The sequence below is a fragment of the Anas platyrhynchos genome, chromosome 1 (genome assembly GCF_047663525.1).
Source record: "Anas platyrhynchos isolate ZD024472 breed Pekin duck chromosome 1, IASCAAS_PekinDuck_T2T, whole genome shotgun sequence".
In the NCBI taxonomy this organism is placed as follows: Eukaryota; Metazoa; Chordata; class Aves; order Anseriformes; family Anatidae; genus Anas; species Anas platyrhynchos.
This window is the reverse complement of record NC_092587.1, coordinates 112,268,775-112,290,137: the sequence shown is the minus strand read 5'-3', so window position 1 is coordinate 112,290,137 and position 21,363 is coordinate 112,268,775. Positions and strand designations below refer to the sequence as shown.

The window sequence follows — 21,363 nt, the reverse complement described above, 5'->3', positions numbered from 1 at the left end:
TTCACTCAACTTCCCTAAGTACTAAGTTATCTGTAAAATTCCATGTTTTATTTAAATATTTAGAATATCTACTAAGATACAAACAGAAGTCACTTCCTTCCTACCATTTATTTAATAGGTTTCAGGACTTCACTGAAGATACACAGGAAACCTGCTATGATTTCTATGTGCCAGGCAACTTTAAATTATACCTTAAGATTTAATGTTTACACTGCAGAAAAGGGAACCATTGGCACAGGGAAGACATAAATAAATACTTGCTCACTCTGTTTAGCTATGGATTCTGCACATTTTAATACACCAGCTCTATGCTTTGTATGGGAAAGAGACACCGGAGTAAGATTTGCATAATATAATCCCTATAGAAACCAGAACACAGCTTAACTCCTTTATTTATCTCCCAAGTCTAGATTCCAAATAAGATGCTGTTGTTTTGATGATGTTATCCATTTCCTTTGCTACACGAAATTTTACACAAAACAAGACATATATAAGTGGATCACATTTCAAAGTAAGTTTTCCTTTACCTTTTGCACTACTGAGAACCCAGAGCTTGATGCTAATAAAAAACAGCATCTATATAGAAAGAGGTAAAGCAAGCTACAGAGAATGAGGCATGTAACTGGGGCTAGTCACCTGCAGAATTTCATACTGAAACAGTTGCAAGTAAACTGAAATTAACAATTTCAATTGTGTGTAAAATCTTTTCAAACACAACCAAAACAGAACAGAATTATACTTCACAGTGAGGAGAACTTGTTCATGAAATAATTTCACCATTAGTAGCTAAAATGAGAGGGACCTGATTATTTCAGAAAAGAAATGCTAACAGGCAAAACAAGCATCTGAAAACATCCAAATGTGAGTAAGAAGCAGGCAATAACGATTTCTGAACAAACAAAAACTTCTGGGACTGCAGTACTAATGCGCTATCTTACTTCTGGTTAACCAGAGTCGTAATTTGTACTTGACATAGTAAACAATTCAAATCATTTGCATGTGACTTTAAATCTGTAAAACTTAATAAAATAAAATAAAATAAAATAAAATAAAATAAAATAAAATAAAATAAAATAAAATAAAATAAAATAAAATAAAATAAAATAAAATAAAATAAAATATAAAATAAAATAAAATAAAATAAAATAAAATAAAATAAAATAAAATAAAATAAAAATTAACAAAATCATGACACCATTGCCATTGACAAGAGAGTGTTTATAAAAAGGTCTTACTACCAATTCCAGATACCAGCAGAACTTCATTAAAAGTCATGGATTTATACCAGAGTCAACCCCTCCACTCATCAGTGAAGTAGGACAAGAATAAAACGTGTTGGTTTCTTTTTAAATGTCAAAATTGGGAAAAAAAAAAAAATCCCTGACAAAAGAATTAGAAAAACTGTGAAATAGTCAAGTAGCAACTAGAATAAGAAGAGTCCAAGAAAAAGAAGAGTTTGTTTTTCAAGACACAGGGAGGTACACAAGAGAATCTGCTTGGGGAGGAGGAAGAGAGAAGACGGCTATGGTAGTTCTTTCATTTATACCACTCTGAGCACTGCATATGCTCCCAGGAACATTCGGCTCCTCTGCATTCAGAGAGTAGTGCTGAGGAAATCACAGTGGTCGGAACTGCGGTGAGATCGCCAAGTACAGAAACCGCACAGGCACCAGGACTGTGAAAAACACTTCCAGCTCCTGAACAGGATGGTAGTGCAAACCCAAAGCTCCTCATGCTTTTCGGAGCTGTGTCTTAAGAAGCCCAGTAAAAGCTCTAGCAGGATGTGAGCTCCAACTGGTCGAGCAATTGTGAAATATACGTGGAAGCACATTGTACAATGGAGCCAAATCATTCCGATATTTTAAAGCTCAAAGAATTGCCCGATGGGAAATGAAAGCTACTGGAGATGATGTAAAGATGCACATATGTTTGTTAATTATATAGTAGCAACAATACTGAAGTAACAATACACAAAGGGTTATGTTAATTTTTGTGTGTGGTGTCTGAGCACAGCCAGTGTGGACAGTCTGATCCAGGCGGTCACATAATAAGAGTTCTGCTGTCTTCCCTGACACTCCATCCAGCTTAGCACCGTGCTGTATGGGTACGCGTGGGTGAATCATCTGCAGCACCTGAACGGGATGTGTGGAGAGGCTTGGTGAATCAGTGATCCAGCATCAAGGCAAGAGGACATTATTTTCCCAGAGAGATCACTTTTTTTATGAAAGCTTCTAAATGTAGGTAATTTACAAAACCCGTTTTTCTTCTTCCTGCAGTGGAGAATATTAGCTCTGGGTTTTCATTAAAATATCAGTTTTAACAGTTGCTTTTATAATATTAAAAGTGTCCACCTCTTTCCAAATTGCTTAACGTATTCTTTCTTTCTTTATTTTTTCCCTAAGACCACGTAGCTGCAGCTGTGCACAGCTAGACAGTTGCAACATTCCTGCAACCTCACCAGTGATGACAAAACAAGAGATGAAATTGCCACTGGGCAAAGTCTAAATAACAGTTTAAAACTGCAGGGACTCCATGGCATGAAAAGAATTATTTAATCTAGGATACCGTACTCTCTTTACTGCCACAAACCAAATTCTTGGATCATAGTTTCAGGTTCATGCTCCTTCTCCATTTGCATACATAGCTTCATAATGGATAAATATGAACTTGTCACAGCCTAGAGTTGTCACTTTTTTTTTTTTTTTTTTTTTTTTACTTTTCCAATGGTAGTTTGACCACAGATCACACAAGTACCTTGTAAGAGGTGAGGATGAAGAGGCTGGTGAGCAGTAAGAACAGCTGTCATCTCATCATGGTCAGAAGGGTGTATATACTCATAAATGCTATTACCAGTTAGCTCCACCTGTGAAGAGACATGTAACACATGAAGCAGTGCTGCTTCCCCTTTTTCCTTTCCTATCCCCCAAACATTCTGAAGTGACCTGCATATACTGCATCGGGGTAACTACACACCGTTTGTTAAACATAAGTCAAATGTATCAAAAACTTGTTCCAAATTATGCTCCTTAAACTGCATTATTTCCTTCTTCATCAGGAACTAACATTTTGGGGGCTTTTGTGGGAATTTCCGATGATGATGATCTGGACACAGAAGAGCTGCTAGTAGAGAGAGCTAGTGAATGAAGTGATAAACTAGAGCAGCTGTAGAAATGCTAGGTTACCACAAAATGGGATAAAATCATTGAGCTGTATTAATGTCTCTTATAAAGGCAGATATCCAAAAATAAAAAAATGAAAAAATGTTTGACAGGTTCCCAGAAACTATCACCTGCATTCAGCTGACAGTTGAGCCTTTGGAGCCAAACTGCTAGACTTACACATTTCTTTTGTGTCTTTTCAGATCGCCCACAATATTCAATCCACGGCAGTACATAGAGCTCAGAACGGTAGCCAGTGAATTCAAAAGACAGACTTCCACAGATTTTCATGAGCACTGGCTTGAGCCTTTGCTGCTTTAAGTAAACATGCACATTAAAAAGACTAAGAGAGCTATCTTAAATGTCTGTACTCTCTCTTCTCACTTGAACTTTGCTCGCTCAGGAATGTATTTCTATCTTTCCCACTGTTGTACCCATAATAACTGCTGTGCAAAAAATGAGCGGCGTACACCGTATGTCCTTTTTGCTAACTCTATTTGCCACGTATAAAACTCACCAACAAAAGTCTCCAGATAGATGCAGTAATTGATTTAAGGAGTGAACCAATACTTTGAGCCTGTGTTTTAAATTAGTGTCAGGCTGCCCAATTGTTCAGTGTGGCCTGATGTGCCTTGGGCCCCCAAGATCAGAGACAGCTGAGAGGTGAAGTAATTTAACCTATTCTTCTGAGCCAATCCTACTGATTTGCTAAGATGTGTGAGTTGCCTTTTCTTTGGAATAAATGAAATTGTCTACTCCACAAAGAAATCTTTTTCTGAAAATGTTTCTCATAGTTCCATTTTCTGCATTATTCATGGAATGTCTCTTCCCAAGACTATGCAAACTAACCTTTTTTTTCTAGCCATCTATTCCCCACTTCTTCTTTCCAACAACCCCTCCCTGCAAAAACAAAAACACCAACACTGACCTGATAGTCTAACCAGAGTAAAATTTCACTGAATAAGGCAAAAGTGACAGAAAGAGTAAAGATGAAAGAAGAGGAGAGATGGAGAAAGAGACAGATAAAAAGAAGGGAGTAGGAGGGAAAGAGGAAAAGATTAAGAAAAGGAGAGGAAGAAAGGATGAAGGGAAGGGAAGGGAAGGGAAGGGAAGGGAAGGGAAGGGAAGGGAAGGGAAGGGAAGGGAAGGGAAGGGAAGGGAAGGGAAGGGAAGGGAAGGGAAGGGAAGGGAAGGGAAGGGAAGGGAAGGGAAGGGAAGGGAAGGGAAGGGAAGGGAAGGGAAGGCGATTATTTATGTTGATTCATTTATATATATTCTTTTTAATAATATGCAATTAATATAATAAAAAGCAGTAACTGTTCTTTTTCAGGATAATAACAGTGCAAACCTGTTATAGTAACTCCATCTTCAAGCTTTAGTGGTGAGGGAGGGAGACTGTATAATCTCACTGTGACTCATGCTTTTCACTGTTTCTGTTTGTTTTTAATTATATGGGGGAAAACACATTTGCAAGTGTCTATAGCTAAGTCTGTAAATATCATAATCACCTACAGACACATAAAACTAATAATTCTTATGTTGACGGGCATTTCATTGGCCTTTACACTTAGTAAACCAGAACAACAAAAAAACAGAAATTGGAGAAATTCTCAGTTGTAATCAATGTTTGAACTAAAAGGAGCATCATTTATGACCCTGTTCTTTTTCAGCTTCCAAAAAAAAATCATTCACAGGTAGCCATGTGCAAACTATCTATCCCTTCAACTTTCTTACAGAAACAACGCCAACCAACCTGACTGGCAATATCAACTGTAGTAATCAAGATCTTATTGCAACTCTGCCATTACTAAGTATAATCATAACCACATTGACATGTATCTACTCTCTTACAAGTATGACGCATGGGTATCTCTTGCTTTTCCAAAAGTAGCTGCCTATTGCAAAAGAACTACTGACTAAAGTAATCATTGGTTCACAGGATTCACAGGACTGTGTTCAAGGTCATATTTTTATTCAAAATTTCATTTTCATCACATAATTTTCATAAATAAAAATATTTTAGTTTTATATCTAAAGTTGAAAACTAAAGTACTTTGTCAAGCTAATGACTAGCTTTTCTCATTATATATGTAGGAATGTTTTCTACTCTGATGTATGTATTTGCAACTCCAGCAAAGTCAGTGGGAGGTGAATATACAACATTGAAACCAAAATTGATTGTAAAAATGCTAGTGGAAACATAAAGCCGTCAGCAAAGGCAGGGGACTAAATAGGAGTCAAATAACCAAAATATGTATACATAATTTTGAAACTGACCACAGTCTCCTGCTACACATAGTATATGCATGCTATTTTAAAGCCTACAATGAAACACTGAAAACTTTAAAAAAAAATAAATTATATGGTTCAATTCATAAACCTTCTAAAATCCCATGCCTCAGGCTTATTAAACCAGCTTCCTCGATGCAGCTTTTTAATATCTGTAAATACCTGCTTACTACCAAATATCGCTATTTCCTACTAAGAGCTTTTTTATGTGTAACTCAGCTGCACAGTTTTTTCCTGCCAAGAAAAGATTCATAATAAACACAGAGGACTAAGTAGATGGATTCTAGAGCAAATAATTACATATTTTGCCTTTCATATACTTATTTGACGAAAGTAAAATAAACTCTTGGAAAAGTTCAGATGTTTGTGGTTAAATATTTCAAGATTTATCAAAAGTCAAAGATAAGCTTGGCTCCCTCATGGACCCAGAAAATGGCTGGAACAAGGTCCAGACTTTCACAATTAATATATATATATGTATATATATATAAAAAAAATTCACCGTTATTTCCTAAGAGGATTTTCTTTTCCATTCTGTGTCTCTGGACTCAGGGGTGAGGGGATGAGGGGAGGGAGGTGGAAAGGGGGAGAATATTTGGGGAATTTGAACCCATTTACTACCCATGGAAAAAAGAGGCAAGAAATTGGCTCTATCTCAGCTAGCACAAGTCAGTTCAACAATGATCTGAGGCCAATTGAAATTAGATGGAGGAAGGGGTCCTAACCATCAGTATTTACAATATTTACTGTTAAAGTTGAGTGGAAAGGTTGATCAAAATCCAAACCCACAAATTAACCAACAGGTCCACAAATAGAGATGTAGCATTTTCAGAAAAATTGTTTCTGATTCTCTAAAATTGCAGGCAGAAGTGAGTCAAGTATTGCTGAAAAACAATCCTTAATGTTGTTTTTACATTTTTAAACTAGCTTAGCAACATTGTCTATGTAGGCTTTTTCAGAAGGTCTAAATTCTTTCTGCTTAACCTAAATTCAAGATATACTAGAAGATAAAGGCTACTGTAGTAGTTCTCCAAGAATATCCTGCAAAATATTTTTAAATGAACTTTTTATTTAGTTCAAATATACATTTTAAAACAAATTGCACTTTAACTGGAAATTGATGTGTGGACTAGTTAATTGTCAAATTATTTAATAAAAAGGTCTTTCTATGCACTCTCTAAAAGATTTTCTATGATCATCATCACTCTGGTCTCAGCTTGTATTGGCTGGAGCTCTATAAGAGCACTTGTTGAAAATATAGTGTGGGATTATGACTTGGTGAGGGAGACTTGCAAAATTTGCTTCTACAGACCAATCTCATTCTTGTTGATGACAGTGGCAAAACTCCCAGTGATTTCCAGAGTTGTAGGAACAAGAACTCATTTAGAGCCCCGGGAAGCTTACAGGAATATCCCAGTATTAATGTATTAATACGCTAGTATTTAGGAAAAGCCTAGAATTAATTGTAGCATTACTTAAAACAAAATTGTCTCTTGAAAAATGGAACATTGAGCAATATCAAGAACACATTAGATCATAAAACAATATTACAAAAAACAAGGAAAAGTCATTGCATTGCTTAGGTGTTTTATTTTATTTAAAAATAAATAATAAAAATGATAATAATAATAGGAAATAAAAAATGTTGTTAAACTGCTGGAGCATTCAGTGCTTTGAGTCTAAAACATGCCCTTAAGTTTCACGTGCCTCTGTCATCTCTGATCTACACCTGGAAAGTTCAAGGATACAGCCCATTCATTTACAAATCTTTGCTAAAGCGAAATATTTGAGATCTTGCTTAGAAAACTTACTTCAGTAAATAATATGACCAAATACTTTAGTTTCCCTTAGCAGATCTTGCAGTAGGGTTTACAGAGCCACACTCACGTGTACAGCACAGAGGGAATACATTCTGTGCAGAGGGCCATAAGATCATACCAGCTAAAGAAGACTGTCCCTTCTCCTTGACTGTGGCAAAGTTTATTCATTGTCTTAAAGACCCTGTGGGTCTTTAATTTCACCAGATGACTGAATAATACTGAGACCTACAAGAGGACATGGTATTCCTCAAAAGAGAAAGAAAAAAAAAAAACCCTGGACAAAACCTAGACCAGCTAGCACTTAGCAAACAGCAAGCAGGACAGAACAATGAGACTACTTCAAGGGCAGATGGGAACACTCAGTGCTTTGGAACAATCATACCAACTAAATGAATCTATTTAAGTAGTTAGCTACGTTGTGGATCTTTTCAAAACATTACACGGAGAAAAACATTTAATAAGACTGTTGATTCAGAGTAGAAAATATAGCCATTTGGAAGAAAGTTTTTACTAAAAGACAGTAATATTTAAAGTAATTTGAACATGCATTAAATGTTATGAAACAACTAATACTATACTGTAACAGACTCAAATGAACAAACTGCTTGAAATAAGAACATTCCCTGGACACATTTTTAAAAGTTGGCAGACAAAAAGTATCCATGCCATAATTTTGATCCTCAAAATAACTTTTTCTGAAGGAGATTACAAAAACAGGAATCACAGTTGCCTTTGGATTTAGAAGGGGTGTTTATGAGATGATACACTTGCTTTTTCTATCTCTTCAGTGTTCTATTTTTTCTCAGAGTTACTAATTCTAATTCAACTACTAGAACATGCATCCAAAGATCTTCACAGTTTTTCAAACAAAAATATTAATTACTATCAAAGCTAAAGCATGCCTAGAATTTCCACAACTCAGTCCCTTCTCTGCTGTTGGACACAGGCATATTCCTCAGCTGTCTTGCCTGAAACAAAACATCTTACTCTTTCTCACAATCATCTCCATCTTCTCCTCCTTCTCCTTCTTCCCCTCTCTGCTATTTATTTTTTTTTTCCACTTAATTTTATTTAACTCTGAGAGGCATTTCAGCTGTAACTGGTTGTGAGGAAACAGTTCTGTTTCTTGCAAGTCTCATCCAGGGCCCATTGAAATTAATTAGGCGTTTATCTATTGGAGTTCGGCAGGCTTTAGGTCAGGTGCTACCAATGAAATTGTGTAGTTCTTTTATACACAAATGTATGGAAACTTGCACTCTGCAATAAATTCAGGCTATTTGCCCTTGTGCCTATCCTAAGAAGGCAAAAAATTAGAAATGTCCTTCTAAGAAAAAATAAAAAATAAAAACAATAAAAACCCCTTATACTTCTTGTGCAGAACAGTAGTAAACTGAGTTTTATGAGTTCTATCACAACCATATAAAACGCTTTACTGAAAAGACCACTGAGCTGGAAAAACTCAGGAAAAACTACCCTGAATTCCATGTGAACACTCATAAATCTGCCCCCCCTTTCTTTTTTTCCTAAAGCACATTTACCATAAAACTCATGTTCCACATCAGATTTCCTCTCTATTTCATAGCAAGTCTCAATATCTTACACAATCTAAAACATATAGCCTTGAATTCTAAACTTTATTTCAGATGTATAGCATTACCACACAGGCAATAGGTTTGGGTTTCAAGCTCTGCGTATATCTGCAATTTGCAATATCATATTATTTATTACCCTTCTTAAAGGTAATGAGGAGTAAAATACAATGAACAAGAACAGATATAAAGACAGTCATGATGTGGTTGTAAGTATAGGAAACTTGAATATTTAAGGAAGGCCATTTATCAGAAAACAAAGTTGAAGCTTTGATTACCCCTAAAAAACAATGACTCACTATATATATGGCAAGATGCTAGTGCTAGGTCCCAAACATGGTATCTATATCTAACAGATAAAAAAAAAAAAAAAAGTCACTCCTACCTGAGATAAGCCAAGATGTACAGATGCCGTTTCTGAGATGTACATAATTTTGCCGTCTGATGCCACCACGAAAACAAAGCCATCCAAAGTCTGTAGAAGAGAAATATGTAGGGTAAAAAAGAAATAACTCTGTAAAAACCATTTACTGTGGGCAAAAAAAATTTGAAGCCTTTTGGACAAGGATGATTGCTATCCAACTTAAAGAACAGCAAATATAGTATTCAAGAAATAGAAACCTTTATCTGATGGTGTTCCTATAAACTATAACACACACACACACACACATTGTGAAATCCAATTCATTCCCCCTACAGATGCGAGCTTTACTGCTTCACTTTAAGTTAACATTCTCCTGTTGATTCTGGTTATTTTAGTACTTAGTACAAATCCTGAGCTATGTGGTACTTAGGGGAAAATCTAGCACTACGCAAGCCATTTTTTATGGTATAATTGGCAGACACAGCTTACCGCTATTTGCAATATATTTAATGATACCGTAAGCAATGCTTTAAATTTCTTTGACTTTATTTATATTAATGCATTTCTGAACAGAGGACTGTTTGCTATGTACAAGGTGAACTTAGGAGAAAGAAAAAAAAAAAGTAGAATAAACAAATCAGCATTCAAAACTTTATAACACTTGAAGAGAGATATTTATGCTCATTAAGTGATATGCCTAGAGTCTGTGAATCTCAGCTAATGGTACTTTGCAATGCAAATTCTTATTGATGGGAATTCTTAACTGGATGATAAATATTCCTTGTGTGAGTAAAAACTGAAGTCTCATTTTGTCCTGTGTCATCCATACAGGAAAAAATAGGCTTTTGGTTAGGCAAAACTGGCTGAGATTTGGACACGCAGCCTATTGATTTGGGGTACTTTGATTCTTCAGTGCCCAAGGTTAGACAGACTTTCAACGGTACCTTATATTATATAGTCAAAAAGTATCCACTATCTCTAATTGGTTTAGGAAGCCTTGATCAATACACCCATATGAACATCACCAGAAAATGTATTTGGAATAGAGAAGTCATTTTTACAGTACACAGATAAAGCAGGCACCTATTTTTAATTCATATTTTAAATTACTGAACTTAAAACAGGAGAGATGCAATAAAATCCTGTATATTTCATGCTCTTACACTGCTGCCCCAATAAAAGAAAATATTCCAAATTATTCTCTGGCCTACTAACGATTCTACAGCATGTAATTGAAACCAGATTACTCTTTGCCTTCACTTCTTTTCCCTTTTTTTTTGGAACATAAATTTTGTAGCAGTATTAAAATGGGAAGTAAATTATTGCATCCCTAACCATAACTTTTCATCCAAACACTGCCATCCTGCAATTGCTCTACCCACTATCACAACTAAAACTGTGTCAATCCTTTCATTACTCCATTATATGGTGTGGTAGGTCACTAACTTTCCCATCCAGAAAAACACAGAACCATACAGAAAAGTTTAAGAACCCTTAAAATAAGTCTACAGTGGATTTCCTGGCATTATTAAAGCCTTAACATTCACAACTCAGAAATAACTGAACTGTAAAATGAGTATTACAGGTGATTAGCATATATTATTTAAGTTCATCTAATGCCAGACAAAATGTGAAATGGCGAACACGGAGGAGGAGCAAGTGTGCCAGCAGTGATTTGTATGATATAACTAGACAAACATTTTGAAGGTAGACCAATGACTGTGAAACTGCAGCTATCAGCTTCTTAAAAGTCCAAGTGGGTTTTTCCAGGCTGGAAATACCTCCACCAAAGATCATTTTGGACTCGGTCAATCCCATGTACTTTATTCAGTCACCAAAGAATGCTTCAGGACATTCTGCCCAAAGCACTTGCCCTCCTTATTCAAGGAGGCATCTTGCAGGGCCTCCACGACAAACCCACCAACCTTACACCTCATCGCAAATTTTGGGCGACCCCTCACAGCTGTCCCAGCCATGTCTTGGGGACAAAGGTCGCCCAGTCCTGCCGGTGGCGCGGCCAGCGGGGTTTCTGTTCAGCTTTTGTCCCCAGCCAGGCGAGCAGGGAAAACAGCTCCAGCTCTCTGACCAGAAATTAACCTTCTACAATAAAACCGACCGTTAAATGATTACGGTTTACTAGGTCTTTAAAATCGGGAGAGAAAAAAATCCTTGCGGTATTAAAATTGCGTATAAAAAAAAAAAAAAAAAAGGAGCTAAGCGTAATTATTATTATTTTTTTTCCTCCGGCTGGCATCCACGCCCCGGCTACGACTTCCTAAATTCTCCTCCGACCTACACAGGGGGAATTCAGAAGAATTCCAGAGCAGATCAACGGGATTTTGAACAACTGTATTTTCAGGTGCTAACGTCAACAGGAGATCTAATCCAGATGTGCGCCGCCTGCCCGCTGGGTCCGGCAGGGCTGCCCCGGCCCGGCTGCGTTTGAGCACCGTGAGCACGGACCCGACGGTGCGGGGCGAGATGCTGCTTCCACCAGCATCGCAGCCGCCATAAATATATAAATAAATACATAAAATGAAGAGTTTGGGTTCTCGATTTTGCTCCTTTCCCGGCCCATTTGAGGGTCTGGGTGACAGGGAAGGCTCCACACGGGCTCCGCTAACAAGCCGGGGGGAAGGAAGGAGGAGGAGGAAGAGGAGGAGGAGGAGAAGGAGAAGAAGGAGGAGGAGGAGGAGGAGAGGTGGGGAGGTTAATGGCCCCAAAACACAGTATTTCCGATGCGCAGCGCGTACGAGAGGAGGAAGGCGTCCACTACCTGAAGCAAATGGGATCCCAGCTCCTTGGCCACGTTGTCCAAGGGCCCTATCCTGCTCGGCTGTCCCCAGGCGTCGCCTAGACCTGCAAAGGAACCAAGGAGTTGGTTAGACCAGGGCAAGGGGCTCGGAAGGGGCCACGTCCCCCCTCCCTCCCCTCCCCTCCTCTCCCCTCCGAGCGGCCCCGCTTCCCAGCACGGGGCGTCGTGCCCGAGCTTTTTTTTCCTCTTTTTCCTTTCTTTATTTATTCTGGAAATCCCTCCAAGGGTACTCCCACAGGCGCTCTTTCCCCAAAGAGCCGCACGCCCCACGGGATGTGTCAGCCCCCAGCGCTCCCCCTCGCCCGCCATATCGCGGCGCACCCCCACATGTCGCGACAAGGAGCCGGGCACACTTGTCCGAGGGAGGCCGAGAGCCCCGGCGAGGCTCCCGGCCCGTCCTCAGCCCCGCCGGGCTGTGTGTGTGTGTCTGGTCAGGGATTTTGTTTGTTTTCAGTCCCTCCGTGCAAAGAAGGGGTGCCCGGGGGGGCTGGTGCCGGCACCTGGCAGGCTCCACAGGGGCACAGGCGGCAGGAGGAAGGCGCAGCCATTTCGTGCCTCCTTTGGGGAAAGAAAGGAGAAAAGAAGGCTTTAAGCCCTTCGGGTGAAGGGTCGGTGATGGGCGAAAGGTGAGGATGCTCGGTGCTGCCAGCCCCAAAAGCTCCCTGGCTGGCAGCAGCCGAACCCACGGGGTTTGTAGCTTTGCACATCGCCCATACAAGGCACACCGGTGCACAGCCGGGAAACGGTGTTTTTCTCCCGCTGCCTCTCACCGGGGCCAGGTGCTTCTAAAGAAAACTCCCTCGGCGAGCTTTCAGGGAGTTTTCTTGAAAAAAATAAAAAATGATGAAAAAAAAAAAAAAAAAGAGCGTGAGCCCTGCCCGGCTCCCTCGGAAAGTAAGCTGGCACCCCGGCTGGACGGCGCTGCCCCGAGCTTGGGGTTTTACACAAGTTTTTAGGATGTTGTCTTTATAAGGCTCCCCCCAAAGCCCTCCCAGTCCCACGTCTGCCTTGACCGAGTCCCGCAGCTAGCCCCGGTCTGGATGCGCTGGGAGCCCCTCTCCCTGCTCCCCATCCTGGGCACCCACGGCATTCCCCTCCCCAGAGACGGGGGCCTCGTCCTACTGCCCGGTCCCGGCGGGCGAGCACCCAGGAGCCTGCGGCTTCCAGCGCAGGAGAGGCTGGTGTAACAAGGGCAGCGCCAGCAGCCAAGGTCAGCCCCAAAAGCAGCCGCCTGCCTCCCTGCCCCGGCTGCCCGAGCGGGTGTCCCCAAACTGCAGTCCCAAAGCGACGCTTTTTGGGGGGGACACCTTCCCTCCGCTAAAAAACAATAAATACATAATAGCGTTTCAGCACCCATTAGGAAATTTACTCCCAATGGCCAAACGAAAAGGAGCTCTTTCGTACTGCCTTTTCCCAATTTGCACTTTGGAAAAGGCTACCAATCTTCCGATGAGCCGACAAATTTATTATTTATTTATTTGTGTTATTTCTTCTGCCGAAATGCGGCTTCCTCTGCAGTAGGAAGTTTAAAGGATCGCGAAGGCATCCCGCAGCCCCTTGCTCGAGTCGGCAGCAAATGCGAACGACCCAGCCGGTCCTGGTGCTGCGCGGATTGCCCTTATTTCGATTTACCAATTGCACGTGTCGCAAAACCGTATTGCAACCCAAACGAGGGGTTTACGAATAACGACATTAATACTTAAAAGGAAACAAAAACAAAAATTAAAAAGTTTTGATACGCCCTGGGCAGAGCCCTGATTTTCGCAAGGACGAGGCGGGTTTAGGATTTTAGCCGCTCCCTCCCAAAGCCGCGGCTGGGCAGGTAGGATTTCGAGACATCGCCAAAAATCCCCACGATTTCTGAGGTCATTTTCCGACCCAGGCTAAAACATTCGCTTCCGCAGATTTTTTTTTTTTATTTTTTTTTTCCCCTTTGAAATTTTAATTTGGGGTTGCGATTGCGAACTCGCATCAAACGCCAGCGCGCCCGGTGGCTCAGCCCGGCATTCTTCCCAGCTTATTTTAAAGCCGATGATTTTATCATTTAATCCACCGGCGGATCGGAGGTGGAAACGAAACGAAGGAAAACCTTCGGCTGAGATGAAGGACTAAGGCACATTAACTCGTCTTCCCAGAGATTTGCAGACGCGCAGCCTACGCCCTGTAAGCATATGGATGCAATAGACTCCCAAGAGTTCCTCCTGCCCGGCCAGTAAATAAGGCGCATTTTCACTCACTGCACTGGAGCGGGGCCAAAAGAGCTGCCGATACAAAGCGAGCGGCTTGCGAATCGCTCCTCGGAGGAGGTGGAAAGTTGCTTGGCACGGCCCCGGCCGGGCAGAGGGGGCTGCGGTGTGGGCACGGCTGCGGTGCCGAGAGGGTGGATTTCAAGGAAACCCTTCAAATGTCCCCGTTTCGGCACAAGTTACCTGTGACACTGGCCCGGAGAGAGATTTCTCTGCGAGCAGGGGGTTCTGAGGGGGAAATAAGCGGCCCTAATAGCACCAGGGCCCGCCGGGCCCCCCCACCTCCAGCATCGTGAGGTTTTGTGCAGAAATCCCAAAGTATGGGCAACTCTCACCACGGGAAGACCCCAGGGGCTTCTCCTATGAACGGGTCCCCCTTCCTTCGGCCAACCTGGGCGCAATTCCCCCCCGGCATCCCCAGCACCCCACCCCTCGTCTTTTGACACCTTGGACCTCAGCGTTCGCTTTGCACCATTTCTCAGTGTCCGGGTACGGGGGGTGAACCAGGCTGTAATGAGATCTAGAAATATTTGGGAGCAATCCCCGCTTTCGCCCTCCAAACGTCTGAATTGGGACTCGCGGACGTTTGAAAGCCCGGTAGCGTTTCTGTTTGGGATTCTGCTAAAAGAATTACTTAGCGATGTCTTGTGCGAGTATCGGATTGCCCTGTAACTCGGAGTATTTCCTTCGTGCCTACTACCGTATTGTTCCTCGGCTCCCCCGGAGCGTGTGGTCCCCCCGCGTTATTCAATAGCCAGCTTTCCCCAGGAACCTGGGTCAACTACAAACGCCGGCGTTTCCAGTGCTGCCTCTCCCGGGGGATTTTTCCCCAGGCTAGCCCGGCAGAGCAAAGGGGAAACGAAAGGGAGGCGACGAGCTGCCAGCGGCCCCTGACCTCGGCGGCTCTGTCCCTGAACGGGGACGGGGACAGCTCGTGTGCTGGAGGGGTCCCTGGGCTCCGGGGAGGGGGCCGGAGGCGACGGGAAGCCCCCCGCTAGCTCCCAGGGTGGCTTGGGGAAGGAGCAGGGCCGCTGAGAGAGATGGAAAGATCAAGCCTTTGAGAAGACTGAAAGTTTAAAAAGCAGGGATGAAAAAAAAAATTTGAAAAAAAATCAAAAGGGCAAGTCCCAAAGTCCCGGAGGAAACCTACAAAAGTCCTTCCAGGACATGCGGACGAAGCCACAGCCGGCTCTTCCCGGGGTCACGCTAAGAGGGGGGTCCCCTTAGCCCCCCCCAAGGCTCCCGCAGCTCCCACGGCGGTGACCCCCTCCAGCCCCGACGGCGCTTTGGGGCGACAGCCCGACACCTCCGGTGCCGCCGTTAGCCGCTATCGCGACAGCCGCGCGTTTTCGCTTTAATTGTGTGATTCATTAATTCGTTAATAAACCTCTTCCGAGCGCGGACGAAAGAGCTGCAACCGGCCTTAATTTTCTTCAAATATAGGTTCAGAGATTCACGGTCCAGATTTAATAGGGAGCGAAAACTCTGTACGCTCCTCACATTTTCTATTGTCTGCGTCTCAGAATGAGGAACAGGTCTCAGGGCTGCTACTTTGTCATTTTATTCCGATTGTTTCGTCCAGAACACTTGGTACTTCGGATCACTTATTAAATACCCCGTTCCCACCCGGTTTAAATGGCCATAAAAGCGCAGTTTTAAAGGCAGTTTCGGAAACTACGCTGGGGATGGGGCAGGGAGAGGATCCCAATTTTAGCCGGCTGAGGAGAAGCGCGTTTTCTTTAAACGCTGTTTACTCTCGCGTCCCTTTCATTTGCTCATTTTTAGAAGAAAATGCTGACAGCCAAGACAGAAGAAGTCCCGTGGTATATTTTTTCTTCCACAATAATAAGTGCCTTGGCAAAAAACCAAAACGCAGCCGAGGACGAGCTTACAGAGCCGGAGCGCGGGGGAGGCTGGAGGTTGCTGTCTCCTGGACTCTTAATTCATGAATCCGAAGGTCAGAGCAAAACCCCACGGCAAAACGTACGATGTCGGAGCACGAAATTTTTGCCTTCCAGGGCTTGCTCGCCTTTGCGGGGAGAAAGGAGCAGGAAGATAAATCTCCTTTCGCTCGCGCTTCTCAGAGCCCGATCGGGCGTCTCCGTGGGGGGGGGTGGGGGGGGGAGGATGGGGGATTGGGGGGGGCTCGGTCCAAACCGTGAGTCTCGGGGTAAAGGCACGAAGGGGGGAGATGTGGGTCCTGTCTGAGCCCACTTCCCCGCCCTGTCGGGGTGTTGGGACCATCTCGGCCCGGACACCTCGGTGAGGGTCCCAAACTTTGCCCGAAGTGCGCGTCAGCGCGCTCTGGAAATAAATGGGGGGGTTGAGCGGGGGGGGGGGGGAGGTGAGGGAAAGCCATACACCGTTTTTTTTAAAAGCACAGCCCTCTCTCTCTCTTCCCCTCCAGTCTAGACAGAGCTGGAAGCCAGTTTTATAGCTGGACAACATTTCTGATCGCGCTGGCTGCAGCTACCCCGGGCCTAGCACGCATGCCGGAGGCGTCTCAGGCCTCCCCCCGGGGCCGGCTGGAAGAGCTGAAACCCGTTCAAACCTTTTTTCAGCTTTCTGGGGGGATGCTGGGGTGCTGGTGAGGGGCTCTGCCCGTGCCCCGGACCAGCGGCTGCCAGGGGCCCTTCGGCGGCGACCCCCGGAGGGGAAGGGGGGGCTGCTTCGTGTTCGCCTTTGTTCCAAGCCCCAGTAACCTCGGGCATCTCTATGCCCCCCACCCATGGGGCCCAGCGTGCTGGAAGGGGCTTTTTCCCCGGGCCTTGCTACCCCAGAATTTAGGATGCGCTGCTGGGCAGCTCCCTCCGGCCAGTGTGCCCCCCTCTCCTCCAGCAAAACCAACTGGGAGAGACCCCGAGGGAACCCCCGAGGGGAATTCACCCCCTCGGGAGGGGAAGGCAGAGGCAATGGGGCGCCGTGTGCCGTCGGACAGCCCCCCGACCCCCCCCCCCCGACGGCCCGCTGCTCCCGGCTGCCTCCCTCCGGCTTCCCCCGCTCTGCCCTCGGCGGTCCCCCCGGCCTGTCATCCCCGGCCCCAAAGCTTTGGTTGGAAACGCGTTTCCATCCGGACTTAAGACGATGAAAGATGAGGAATTCGCCCTATGCATTTAAAACCTTGCTCTTAATAAGCAGGGTGTGCGGAAGCGCACGCCCGGCCTGTTTAAGGAAGACAGACACATAAAACACCCCCGAGCTGCTGGGTATAAACCTGCTCTCGGGGTCGGCTGCCTGCTCCTGAGGATCAGTAGGGCTGCCAGAGCGGGGACACGCTCAGCAGCATCTCCGCCTGTGCCACTTTGCCTCCCTCCAAAACCAAACCCGTTCCGGGGACACGCTCCCGATTTCAGGCCGGCGACAGAGAGACCCCCCACACCCCACACCCCCCGAAATCACGGCGTCCTGTTTCCTACGGGGACATTTCCCCCCGCGGGGTAATGGCGAGAAATCAGAGCGGAGCACCGCCTCGCTCCCCCCGGCGGGCTGCGGGAGCGCACTCCGAAGGAGCCCGGCCTTGCCGTAGCGCTGCTAGCGCTTGCTCGCGAAATCCCTCAGTTAGATGGCCAGAACGGTAAGCTTTTCCTCGGCTTGGGAGTATTTTTTTTTTCCGACCCCCCTCCCTCCTCCTTATTATTATTTTTTCATTTGTAGCCTTTTAATAAAGCTCCGTAGAAACCGCGGCGGAGAGCCCAGCTTCCACTCCGTAATTTTTTAATTCCCCCCGCCAACCCCCGGGCCGGAGAGGCACAGACAAATAACAAAAGGGGGGAGCCGGGTTTATCCAGCCGCCCCCCGACCCCAAACAGCCTTTCGCCGCACGTCCCCCAGCGCCGGGCTGGGGGAGCAGCGGGGGGCTTCTGCCCAGCCCCCGGGCAAAGAAGGAGCAAGGGGGGGGTCAGGCCTCCGAGAAGGCGCTGTCCCACTCCCGCACGGCCCCGCATGGAGCAGGTTGGGCCAATAACAACAATAACAACACCCACCCTGAGAGCGGGGGGTCTTTTTTTTTTTTTTTTTTGTTTTGTTTTGAGAAGAGAAACTGGGGTCCCCCTCAAGCGCTCCCCACCGGCTCTGCTCCTGGGGGGGCTCCTCTTCCTGGTTTAGGAGGCTCCTCTCCACCCCCGCTCCCCCCTCTTTTCCCACCCGGGGCCGGGATCCCCCATCCCGGCCGGGGCACAGAGGGGTCGGTGTCGGGGTGCGGGGCCCCCCCGGCTCTTTTCGGCTTCCCCGCGGGGAGGAGGCGCAGAGGGTGGTTACCTTCGGGGAAGACGGCTCGCATCTTCAGGTAGCTGGTGGTGAGGCGGATGATGGACGCCTTGTCCAGCTGGGAGGTGATGGCCGAGGGCAGGGGCAGGAGTTTGGCCAGTTCGTAGAATTCTCCATTTTCTTTTTCCCGTCTAGTCTTTGCCGCGTTCTTGGATTTTTCCTTCATCGCGACTACTGCAAGGCGAAGATGACACTGGCATATTAGACCCGATTCTTCCGAATTGCAGGGGGCATGGATTTCGGCTTCAGAGTTAGTATTTTCGTTTAAGAAAGGGAGGGAGGGAATTCACCCAAATCAAATCAACTTAAAAAATAAAAATAAAAAGGGGGAGAAAAAAAAAAAAGGAGAAAAAAAAAACAAAAAACAAAAACAAAAACACCAAACCAACCAAACAAAAACCACCACCAACAGAAGTGGTGCGAGGAGGGGGAAGGCGATCTCTGAGCCGCAAGCCCAGCAGGCAGAGCTGATCGGGAGAAGGCAGTCCTGCTCTGCCCCTGAGCTATCTAGAGCTTCAAAACCGAGACTGAGAGACCTACACGAGCCACGGTCCTCTGCCTGCAGCCGGGATCGGATCTTCTCCTCGCCGGGGAGCAAAGAGCACCGGCTTCCCCTCACCGAGGGATTTCTTCTCCTCGAGCCTTCCCCGTCCAAAACCAATAATAAGAAAATATCAAAAGCAGAGCGGCCGCGCGTGAAATCATAGGGCTAGGCGGGCTGGACCGTTTTCGGACGCTATTTTTGTCTCTTAAAAAAAAAAAAAAAAAAGATAAAATGGAAAAAAAAAAAAAAAAAAAGTAGAGAGAGAGAAAGAAAAGCCTGCGCTGCTCGTTTATAAGAGAAGCTCTGGTCCCGGTGCGGGGGAGCCGGGAGGGCAGCCCCCGGCTAAACGCGAGCCGCAGCGGCCGAAGAGGGAGCCGCTGGCCGCAGCTCTGGCAGATCGCAGGCTCGCATTTCCCTCCCGGCCAGGGCAGCTCTCGGCGGCGGGAGGGCCCCTGCCCCTTCCCCTGCCCCTGCCCGGCCCCGGGGGGTGGCTTCAGCGGCGGGGGGCGGCGGGCTGCCCGCGGGGCTGGGGGCGCGGGGGGCGCCCGGCTCCGAGCGCGGCTCTCATGCGGAGCCGCCCGGGGGGCTCCGTGCTCCTCGGGACCTGCGCCCGCTGCGGCGTCGCCTCTGTCTTCCCAAACAAGTCCGAGCGCTGGCAAAGGCTGCCGGTGGATTTCTTTGCTTAGTTGTCTCGGCTTTTCTCCTCTTTCAAGAAATTTGCAAAATCGGGGTTTGGTTTTCTTTCTGGTTTTGTTTTCTTTCTCTTTTTTTTTTTTTTTTCTTCCTTTTTTTTTTTTTTTTTTTTTTTTCTTTTTAAAAATTGTCACGTTATTTAAAGAGCTGGTGCAAAGCGCTGGCTCTTTCGCACACGCATGCCTTTCCGAGGAAGAAGGAGGGTTCGCTACGGTCACCTCCCGCGAGGAGCAGCGATCCTCACCATGCGGCCAGGCTCCAAGGTAAAACTCCCCTCCTCTCGGAAATCCTGGCCGCCACGCTCCTTGCCTGAAAACACTGATATCTCCGTTTTTTTTTTTTTTTTCCTCCTTGTTTCTTTTTTTTTTTTTTCTTCTCTCTCCTTTTTTTTTTTTTTTTTTTTTTTTTTTTTTTTCCAAGGGGCAGAAGGAGCTCTGAAGTGGACCCCTCGGTTTAATTCTTTCGCAAAGGCTTGAAGAAAGCCAGGAGAGCCTCAAGAGGGGAGGGGATAATGTATCCGTGACGTGTCCTCCCGCGCAGCGCCCTCCGAGGAACCCAAATACAGAGGAGCCAGAAAAGAGCCGCAATTAGCACTTGCGAGGGGACGGGAGGCCGGCCCGGGGGGAGCCGGGGGCGGGGGGCGTTTGCTCGCCCCGACCTCCCCGAGCGGCCCCCTGGCCCCAGACCCTACCGCCGGGGGGGGCCCTCGCCGCCCTCCCCACGCGGGAGCGGGGCCGCGCACGGGCACGCGTGGGGACCGCGACACTCGCGGGGCCTCGTTTACCCAGGCAGTGCTGTTTATCCACCGGGTGAAAGGAGGAAAACGCACGCACCTAAGTGCACATGAATCATATATGTAGCACGTCCGCGACATACATACATCATATACACAGGGCACGCGTTGCACTCTCAGCCCCCGACGTGACTCCCACCCGCTTGCCCGTGCTTAGGGCTTCACCCAGCTGCCGCCTGCCTTTCCCGGGGAGCTGTAGGACCCCCACCCCGATCCCCCCGCGGGGAATGGACCCCTTTGGGTGGCTGTGGGCACGAAACCAACCGCGGGGAGGGACTCAGACGGGCCGCCGACGGGATTCCCCCGGTCCCGGCCAGACGGGAGCCCGGTGACCCCAGCCTCACATCCCTACCCCTCGCAGCTCCCCGGGGAAGCGGCACCCAGGGATCCTTGCAAAATTGAGGGGAAAGCCCCCGGTGCCACCAACCTGGCCGAGTTTGCCCCTTTGGGGATGGGAAATGGGGGGCAAAGCCCGGGCACATCCGCCAGGCCGCCCCGACGCCCTTTGCCCAGCACAGCCCCCTCGCCACGCGTGTACCCCGGGGTTTGGCAGCCGGGGAGAGCTGAGGAGATGGGGGAAAAGTTTTCTGCCCCGCTGCCCCTCCAGGGAGGGAGTAGGCTAGAGCTGGCTTTCGGGCCGAGAAAACTTTAGAAAAAAAAAAAAGAAAAAAAAAAAAAAAGAAAAAAAAAAAAACCGAAAAAGAGAAAACCCTCTGTTTTTCTTCTTACGGTCTCTTGCCCCGGTCGGGACTTTCGCCGAGCAAAACAAAACCGATTAATCTAGGA

General features: G+C 46.2%; 1 protein-coding gene and 1 long non-coding RNA gene across 3 annotated transcripts in view; one reads left to right on the top strand and one right to left on the bottom strand.

Moving 5' to 3' along the window:
- SIM2 (SIM bHLH transcription factor 2) overlaps positions 1-20,162 on the bottom strand; it is a 63,452-nt gene extending 43,290 nt beyond the window's left edge. The window contains exons 1-5 of one of the 2 annotated variants that reach the window (XM_072026916.1): positions 20,029-20,162; positions 18,539-18,721; positions 11,997-12,079; positions 9,242-9,331; positions 2,755-2,863 (exon numbers count right to left, since the gene is read on the bottom strand). In XM_072026916.1, the coding sequence (XP_071883017.1) occupies positions 2,755-2,863; positions 9,242-9,331; positions 11,997-12,079; positions 18,539-18,713 (457 nt within the window). In that variant the 5' untranslated portion in view covers positions 18,714-18,721; positions 20,029-20,162. Of the gene's footprint in view, positions 1-2,754; positions 2,864-9,241; positions 9,332-11,996; positions 12,080-18,538; positions 18,722-19,087; positions 19,220-20,028 lie in introns of those variants that run through there. The other variant, XM_005012889.6, reaches the window with a different exon arrangement.
- LOC113842332 (uncharacterized) lies at positions 16,246-18,891 on the top strand. The gene is made up of 2 exons (XR_003494702.3): positions 16,246-17,855; positions 18,683-18,891. It is a non-coding gene; the product is annotated as an uncharacterized lncRNA (long non-coding RNA).
- Positions 20,163-21,363: the final 1,201 nt, after the last annotated feature.